General features: G+C 42.9%; 1 protein-coding gene across 1 annotated transcript; it reads left to right on the top strand.

Annotated features, from left to right (window-relative positions):
* Positions 1–705: 705 nt before the first annotated feature.
* On the top strand, positions 706–7584 carry LOC144893226 (uncharacterized). Its single transcript, XM_078782973.1, has 6 exons — positions 706–853; positions 2806–2872; positions 3173–3265; positions 3505–3597; positions 6718–6809; positions 7035–7584. The coding sequence occupies exons 1-6, from the start codon at positions 803–805 to the stop codon at positions 7164–7166; spliced, it is 528 nt and encodes a 175-aa protein (XP_078639099.1). The 5' UTR covers positions 706–802; the 3' UTR covers positions 7167–7584.
* Positions 7585–9862: the final 2278 nt, after the last annotated feature.

Genomic DNA, 9862 nt, shown 5'->3' with positions numbered 1-9862 from the left:
TAATCTATATGATAATACCGTAAGGACTCGACTTTGTTATCCCTTTTACGCCGCACCCAGTGACCCCATGCCCACGGCACTAATGCATTTTCCATCTACGAACCGCGCCTTTGTTTTATCAGTTTAAGCTACCTCTGCAAATGACTTCCGCCAATTTGGGCCCCCCCCGCATCCGCATATCGGCCGATCCGACGCCATCTTACGACACCCATCGTATTGGCGTCAGCTGGGCGAAGCCGCTGCGTGGTGAGAAGGGTGGTGTGACCCCAAATGGTCTTTATCGTCATTTTCAATAAAGTTACAAGGAGTGACGTTTTGGAAACGTTTTTTTAAGTTTGAAGTTTTTTCGAATCGAAGTGAAGAAGTTTTTGAAGTTTTGATTTTGGAAACGTTAAATGGAGAAACAGTTTCACAGGAAGAGAATGCGATGCGATGAAGAAGAATCCAAAACCTTATTTTATTTTTTTGAACCACATTGAAGCTCCACGAAGTCAAGAATGTGAAACTACGTGAATGTAATAAAATAAAAATGTACATAAACGACACAGTTCTATGAAACAGTTTCACAGGAAGAGAATGCGATGCAATGCGATGAAGAAGAATCCATCTGTTCCGCCATTTGTGGCGGTGTCATCAATGGCGGTGTACGCTAACCTCATCAGGTGGGTTTACCATAATTTCTTCCATACTAGGGCATTGCCCGTACGTGGGTACCGATCAGCAGCCCATCAGTATCTGCTTTATTCACGGTGCTTAAGTTAATCCTTCAAATCATTTAAAAACAACCCAACGTTGACGAAGCATGGCATACGAGGCCCGTTCAAAAAGTCCACGGAACGACGTACTCTCAAAGGTCTGAGGCCAAAATGTTTGTTTCCCCCCCCCCCCCCCCCCCCTTACACAACGGAAACAGGGCCGAGGCCTACGCCTACGTTTCGTTCCTGCATCTGCCACCGTTCATGATTATCAAAGTAGGCTTTACCCTGTTCACGATAAGGTAGAAATCAGTGAGGTGTATACGAACACCGAAATAAACTGTGACGGAGGATCAAAGGGGTGAGAAGGAAACAGAGTAGGGTAAGGGTGGGGGTTCGGAGGGGATCGATCATTAGAGAGCCACAAAAAGGAGTTCTATAAAAGGTTTACCATTTGGGGCGCTTTCTTTCCCTCCACCACCAAAGGTGGATGGAGGTTGTGTTTTCACCGCCGCCGGTCTGTTTGTCTATGAACAGGATATCTCAAAAAGTTGTGGATGGATTCGGACGAAACGTGGTGACCAGGTTAGGTATATGACGAGGATGAATTGATTCAATTTTGGTGAGGATTCGAATCCGGATCCGGATACGGGAATTTTTAATTTATTAAGCGATTCATGACCATTGAGAGATGGGGCCCTAAAACGATATATAGCATATTTCAAAAAGTTGTGTACGAGTTGGTTAAATGAGTTGTTTCGATGACAAGAACAAGCTGATTCGATTTTGGTTCAAGTCGGATCCAGATCCAGCCTATCAGTGGATACGAATCATAAAATGTCCACCTGGTGGAGGTATGCGCTCTACTGAGTGCCACCACTGAGTGGACAATCCAGAGCATGCATTTGTGCTGGTGTCGGCGATCGTTGTGCATATACGCACTCTTCATTCTCATCTTTCTTCCTAACTCTTACTCGGGCAAGCAAATCCCCTATGCCATCCATATTGGTACACTCTATCCATACACCACATCCTCCCTTCCGTGGATGTTCCACGGGTTTCGGCTAGTATCTATCTATAATGCCAGTAATCTCTGTGTGTTTGTACGTTTGTTTGTCTGTGACCGCTGTTTCTCGACAACTACCGGTCCGATATACTTTAAACTTGCCAGGTATATTGCTAGGGACCCGAGGATGTGCCTTTTCAAGGTTTTAAATTAATCGGAGAAGTACTTACCGAGCTATGTCCAAAAAACGCTTCAACCAATCAGAGAGCAGCGAGCTATCGCGTGTGCCGAACGTGGCGAACACACTCTGCCTCGGACGGCACATTTGACAGCGTATTCATTTATTTCACGTTGGAAAACTATGTTGCCGCTATGTTGGCGTTAAACTATGTTTTATAACTAATGAAAATTGTACTGTACTCGCAAGCCGTTCGCCGTTCGCTTTGGCGTTGCGAATGAACCAAAACATTTCATGGACCAAACCATTTCATGTAAAGCGTTCGCCGTTCGCTTTCGCGTTGCGAATGGACCAAAACATTTCATGAACCAAACCATTTCATGTAAATAGAGGGGGGGGGGGATATAATTTTAGATATATATATAGTACGGGCATTGGCAAGGAACGGGCACCCACGTACGGGCAATGCCCTAGTAATAACTAATAACAATAATATTACTCATAATAATATATAATATAATAACTAATATAACTAATAACAAATAACTAACGTGTTAACTAAGGTGGTGTGAAAGACGCTGCATCAACGGTGGTAAACTTCCCAAAAAATTCTACAACTTTTAAAATCTTTTTCATCTTTTTAAAAACTTTTACTTTGTTTCAATTGAAAATATATATTTGAACACTGGAGAATACAAATCGCCCTTTTGGCCACTTTCAAAAACCTTTCCTTTAGCAGTAATTGGACAAAATATTACAGCATTTTACATCATCTTGACCAATCCAATTTGCCGCTTACAGCCCATGTCCATGTCCTTTTTTCTCAAGAAAGCATGGGGAAAGTATTCTATGAACTCTCTAGTTGTTTTTTAAGCTGTTGCCAAGAAGGGTGTGCAATGTCGTAATTTGTGTGCGTGTCTCTGCAGTTGGTGCACAGCCCACCACCTTTGGAAACAGATGCATCCTGTCTGCTGAGTACCCCAGCTCAACCAGGTATGATATCGAGTTATTTGCATTCAGAAAAAAAGGAAAAAACAGGCATCAGGTTGCACTTTGTATCATTTATTCCTTAAAAATAATCTCAAACTCTTTTGAAGTTTTCTTTTGCAGGCCTAAAATTTCTCTTTGTTTTCTCATTTCAACGCTTTCTCAAGATCGTATTGAAAATATGTTGATGAGGAAACATTGGCTCCAAAGACGAATACATTTTTTAAGAGAATGTGTCTCTGGTCGCTGTGCAATTTCCCGTCGATGACATAGTTTTCTCCATTTTTGTTCAACCCCGTCCCAAAGACTGCAACATCGGTGACATGAACCACTCCACTCTGGCAAAACGCAACTTGAAACTCAAAGCAGCAGCCCTGATTCACGACAGTGCATCTGGAGGTACTGTTCATTTCTGACACCCACTCGTACACTCTCTCTTGGTTTTTATTCTTTGTTACGTGCATTACTTTTTTTCTTCTTTTTTTTGTATACAAGATTGTATTGAAAATATGTTGATGGATGAGGAAACATTGGCTCCAAAGACGAACACATTTTTTAAGAGAATGTGTCTCTGGTCACTGTGCAATTTCCCGTCGATGAGATAGTTTTCTCCATTTTTGTTCAACCCCGTCCCAAAGACTGCAACATCGGTGTTATAAACCACTCCACTCCGGCAAAATCCAACTTTACACTCAAACCGGCAGCCCTGATCCACAACTGTTCCTCTGGAGGTACTGTTCATTTCTTACACCCACTTGTACACTCTCTATTGGTTTCTATTCTTTCTTTCGTGAATGACATTATCACAATTTTTATTCTTAATTTATCTAAGGCTTACATGGAGGAGTTCGTATGACACATATTTCACTGGTGTGCACACTCATTTTAAGCTGTCTAGCCTGGGTTTGAATTTTTTTTTTCTTGGTATACAAGATTGAGGCTCGTGTAAGAGCTAGCATTAATGACAAAAAAAACAAACGGACACATACAGTCACGTGAAAAAGTAAGTACACCCCATGTACAGTTTTGGCTTTTTCAACATATTTCAACATACTGCTATTTGATCTTCATTTCAACAATATTGAGAGATAAAGGTGATATAATATAACAAATATCATGAAACGTTTACATTTTGTCGTCCATTGTATAATTTAAATAAACATAAATGCAAATTTCGCATGTGGAAAAAGTCATTACCCCCTTGGCTCTAATAGGTGGTATTGCCCCCTTTGGCAGAAACAACCTCAAGTAGGCGTTTCTTATAACTGTCTACCAGTCTCTGACATCGACTCGGATAAATTTTTGCCCACTCCTCCATGCACAATTCTTTCAGCTGTGCGATGTTTGAGGGGTTTCTTGCATGCACAGCTCGTTTCAAATCCCCCCACAACATATCGATGGGATTTAGATCCGGGCTTTGACTTGGCCATTCCAGAACCCTCCATTTCTTTCTTTTCAGCCATTCCTTGGTGGATTTACTGGTATGCTTAGGGTCATTGTCATGTTGCAAGGTCCACCTTCGGTTGAGCTTCAACTCTCCAACAGATGGCCTCACATTATCCTCAGGCGCCCTCTGGTACAATGAAGAATTCATAGTGGATTCTATGATGGTGAGCTGCCCAGGCCCTGATGCAGCAAAGCTGCTCCGAACCATAATATTTCCACCACCATGCTTTACAGTTGGTATCAGGTTCTTGTGGTCAAATGCTGTCTTTGGTTTTCGCCAAACATGTCTTCTGGTACTGTGGCCAAATAGCTCTATCTTTGACTCATCTGTCCAGAGCACATTGTTCCAGAAGTGCTGGTCTTTGCCTCGGTGTTCATTGGCAAACTCTAGTCTTGCCCTGATGTTCTTTCTGGACAGCAAAGGTTTCCTCCTGGCACACCTCCCATGTAGATCAAATTTGTGCAGCCTCTTTCTAATGGTAGACTCGTGCACTTTGACATCAACAGTGGCAAGAGCTACCTGTAGGTCCCGTGATGACATTCTGGGGTTCTTCGAGACTTCTTTCAGCATCTTGCAGTCTGCTCTCGGGCTGAATTTGCTGGGGTGGCCTGGCCTGAATAAGTTGGCAGTTGTTTGGAATCTTCTCCACTTGTAGATGATCTTCCGGACAGTCGAACGATTGATTTCAAATTGTTTGGATATCTTTTTAAATCCCTTCCCAGACTCGTAGGCATATATAACCTTCTTTCTGAAGGCCTCAGAGAGCTCTTTTGATCTAGGCATGGTGATGCCGCACACTTCAACAACAAAGAGCAAACCAAACTAAATGTCTGAGGTTTAAATAAGACAGGTTCCTCCAAGATCCTCTCTAACGATGTTCTAATCATTTGCACCTGAGCTGGTGCACCTGATTCTAATTTTAGGTATTTGAAGTCGTGATAAATGTAGGGGTGTACTTACTTTTTCCACATGCGAAATTTGCATTCATGTTTATTTAAATTATACAATGGACTACAAAATGTAAATGTTTCATGATATTTGTTATATTATATCACCTTTATCTATCAATATTGTAGAAATGAAGATCAAATAGCTGTATGTTGAAATGTGTTGAAAAAGTCAAAACTTTACATGGGGTGTACTTACTTTTTCATGTGACTGTAAGACGAAATAAAGGGAGTGGGAGACAAGACGGGGAAGCACACAAGTACAACATTTGAGAGCAGGGACATCGGGAGATCTGTGGGAAGGAGAGGGCTTGGGGAGAGGAGGCGTGGGAAGGGGGTGGAGGGTGAAACACACATGGACAGAGCTCGGACTTGCAGGAAAGAAGTTTGTATTTCATTAAAGTGGATCTGGGGTGAATTAACTGGGGTAGAAAAGATCAAGGTTTTGGATGGGGGAAGATAAGAGATGGTGGTGAACAGCTGTTTTGAAGACCTGGAGGGAGGAGTGGGATTGAAGAGATTGAGGGAGTTTGTTCCAGAGGTGGGAGAAAAGAGCAATGAAAGAGTGAAGTTGAGCAGAGAGTCTTGATTTTGGCAGTTTCACCAGAAGAGGGTTGCTGGCAGATCTTGTGCGACCTGGAGGAGTATTTTGGGGGACAGAGCACAGACAGGGCTGGGAGGGGGGGGGGGGGGGGAGCTCGGCCAGATAGGATTAGGTAGAAGACAGAAAGACCACCAAATTTCGACCCAGCTATGAAATGGCATTTTGGCGTTTCATAGGCAGGACGATACATCAATGTGTGTGCCGGCCCTTGGATGGACGTTGAACTGACATCACATCTGCCACCATTTATTGGTTGACATTGAAGATCCCGCAGTGTCTTTCGCGAAGAGTAGGCGAGCTATTGCACCCTCAGGCAATGATGCTGCCCTGCAGCCTTGGGTTGCATACAAACGAAGATCACTGGGAGGATGGAGAGATCGGTGTTTTTGCCTTGGATGACATTTCAGGGGTGAGTGTGAAAAATAAAAAATGCATTTGGGATTTGGCCCCCCGCTCAAAGGATCACGAGCGATGTTCTTGGATGGGAACACCACACACATCGGTTTATCTGGATTATTTTGAACATTATGCTATTCGGCAAGGCACAATGTGTGCTGAAAGGGTTGTCTTTGCTTTTTGAGTTGTTCCACTCATACATACATAATTAGATCACATGACTGTGTGTAGATGACCTCATAAGGGACATTTGCACAATTCTTTACAGAATATTTCACCTTTAAAACACTGGAATGCAGATAAATGTTTTTTTTCTTAAAGCAAAACATTGTCTGATTTTTGCATTACAAATGTGTTGTTTAGTCATGCGGTGCATGCCCGTCTGCTAGACAAGATATAGCTGGCTGTTGCTCTTCTTTTAAGTGGTTATTTTACCTCAACTCACCCCTGCAAACAGGTGGTCGTCTTCCGATGAGAGCAAATAAAAACATCCAGCAAGATGACTCTGGGTACATCATGCCTGTGCCACTAAAGTTGGTGGATTACTTTGTACGTACTTACATCATCTTTGCCATCCACTTTGCCTTCACTCATTACATACCTGCCTGACTCAAAGCGACCAAGCAAACCGATTACTGTGCAAACCAGACCGCTCTACGTACATACACTGCATTCTTATATTTATGATGTACATGATGGTGATTTTTTTTTACTAATCCAAACTCTGATCTCCATCCATCATTATTTCCACCATGATCCCCACAACCTCTAAAGGCACATCCATCCTCCATCTACATGCAGCGCGTATCATCTTTGACCTTTCCTAGAAGCCCATGGTATTCACTGATCCAACGCTCACGACAACAAGTGATGCTGCCAACGTGGCTGTTTCTGTACCAACTGTGACGTCCGACCGCAGAACTACATCACATCATCTTGTCTTTCGCCGACTTCTACTCCACTTTCCTTACATTATTTGGTCTGTGACACTTACTAGGTTCTCCTGCTTCATCATCACACATGCCCACACGGCCACATCACCTCAACCTTTTCCTCATCCCTTCTATCATTCATTGTAAAATAGGGAAAGATGATATGATTGATGGTTGGGATTACTCAAAGATAATCACTGCTATGATTTCTGGAGGAATGTAGACTCTACACTTTTTTGATACCTCACCAAACTGGCATACAGTTCCTCTGCACTGGCAGCTGTAATCATAAGGTTATCTGCAAACAACAATTCCAATGGCAAGCCTCTTCTTGCATGTGCATACAGTACATGGATTACTTCAATAAAGAGTACAGCAGATAGATGACAAAATTGTGCCTTTGATGATAAAACCAAGCCACTTGGCATGATGTAAGGAATATTAAATATATCCCGAGGGAATATTGTTGGCTATTGGGCCATTGCACATTTGTCCTGTGGCAGCCATTGTGGTGAAACTGATTGAAACCATAAACATAATGACATAAGCAATCCTGCTTCAAACTGTATACATCACGTTTATTCGATCTGAAAAATACCAAACAAAAAAGGCATTTTACATTACGTCATGAAACATTAGGTGATGAAACTTCTATTGACGTTAGGTCATGAAACATATATCTTGACGATCATCATGACTTCGACAAATCATTAATTGCACAAATCGATCATCCATCTTACTATAATTCACCAAATGTCCGTCCGTCTGTCTGTCTGCCCGTCCGCTCCCAGGTACCGCAAAAACGGCTGAACCGATCGCAACGATACACCTCCATGCCCGTGGGATTCCCACGTGTGACCCCACTAGTATTCATAATACAATGTCCAACACAGTACAACGTTCATTATATAAGAAACAACATTGATGCACAATGTCCACCATTTGTCCATAAAAGCATCACTTTTCCATTCATAAACTCACTTCTTTGGAAGGATGCTGGTAGGCCTATCTCTCGGTTTAGCAAACAAAAGCAGTTTAAGATGAACACTCTCTAAACTACATGGTCCAATTTCCTTCAAACTCTGCAAGCACTGTCTCCACAGATGACATATTTTTCTGGTCTACCCACCGAGTTAGAGACATCACGACTTTGAGATTGTTCCACACTCGTGTACACGTGGTCACATGACGTTGTTTGCATCGACCTCACAACAGTGTGTCACAAAAAAACATTATTCCCAAATATCATCCATTTTGATTTCCTCCATGAAACATCTTCCCCCCGATGGGGAATACACCTCATCTAGTCAGCTAGTTACCTTCTGCTGGATATATAACAGCAATCTTCGTGATTGGTCGCCGATACTCAGTTGACCATTCTGTGCCTTACTTTGACATTCCTGATTTTTTTCCGTCAGAACCAGGATACACCTGGACAACACTCCACATATTCCACTTTCTACTGACAGCATTTGCGTCAAAAACCATGACCACATCCTCTTCATGAACATTTAGTCTCTCCACATTCCTCATTTTTGTGGCACCAACAATGGGAACATGTTTCTGGTCCAGCGTCTCCAAAGCGAATCGACTACCTTTTACACACACTCGACTCGATGCCTCGGATTGCGTGTCTCTCTGAAGGGTCCTTGAGGGACTTCACTCGATGCTCATCTGAGCAGCATATCGTTTGGGCACAGATACACTCCACCATCTGGGTAATTGGGAACATGGCCAATGGCACATTGGTTGGCTAGGTTTGCTACATTCAGGCATGTGTATCGTTCAAAGGGCGTTAAAACCTGATCTCCGATGGCCTTTCTCAGTGCAAACTTACAGCCTTTCACCAGGGATTCCGCAGAGCCATTCTGGTGTGACGCTGCTGGGGTGATAAACCTCCAATCCATACCTCGTTCTGCACAAAACTCTCAAAGTTGATCATCACTCCATCCCTTTATCTCTCTACATTATAAAAGAAAGTTTTTGTTTGTTTGTCTGCGCAAGCTAATCTCCTGAACGGTGAAAGATAGAAGGAAACCTCTCATATATAGGTTCTCAAAGTGGTCCCTACACGTGATCCAAACTCTGATCTCCATCCATCATTATTTCCACCATTATTACCCCCCAGTGGGCACTGGGAACTTTCAGGGGGGCGCTCGAGAGTCCACGGGTGGTAGGGGGGCACTGGCAATGATTTGGGGGGCACTGGCGATTTAGAGGAGCAGCGGTGATTTGGAGCACTCATTGGGCTTCCTGCAGTCTGAACAGGTTACCCAGCGCCATTCGGCAAATTGGCCATCCAATCAACGACCACGTTCTTTCCCCCTTCGCATGGTTTTTATGATCCCATATTCGCTGATGTCGTGTCGGTATTTTCTTGTCCATACATGCTCATGCAACAAACATGATAGTGTGTGACACCAGTGAAATACTATTGCTTGCCACAACACTAATTTTTATCACGTGGTGCCATTTCAACCAATCGGCTTGCAAGAATCTTTTTATGCAGGATATAATACTGTTGCAGTTTTAGAACCCACACTTTCTTTTAAATATCCCATCATTAAAAGGTTAAAGGTTGCACCCCAGAGTTAGGCCACAAGCAACACATAGGCCACCATAGGACTTCAGTTATTTCATTAGTATGTGTTTAGATAAGGCCGTGTTTCC

The sequence above is a fragment of the Myxine glutinosa genome, chromosome 8 (genome assembly GCF_964187855.1).
Source record: "Myxine glutinosa chromosome 8, kmMyxGlut1.1, whole genome shotgun sequence".
NCBI lineage: Eukaryota > Metazoa > Chordata > Myxini > Myxiniformes > Myxinidae > Myxine > Myxine glutinosa.
The sequence above is the reverse complement of the archived record's forward strand: the minus strand, read 5'-3'. Positions and strand labels throughout refer to the sequence as shown.

Bases quoted from the DNA above. Each gene is read 5' to 3' on its own strand.
- LOC144893226 (XM_078782973.1), top strand. From the start codon at position 803: ATGGCATACGAGGCCCGTTCAAAAAGTCCACGGAACGACGTACTCTCA. The intron at 3,598-6,717 runs GTACTGTTCATT...CCCTGCAAACAG, and splicing joins CCACAACTGTTCCTCTGGAG to GTGGTCGTCTTCCGATGAGA. The intron at 6,810-7,034 runs GTACGTACTTAC...CAACCTCTAAAG, and splicing joins TAAAGTTGGTGGATTACTTT to GCACATCCATCCTCCATCTA.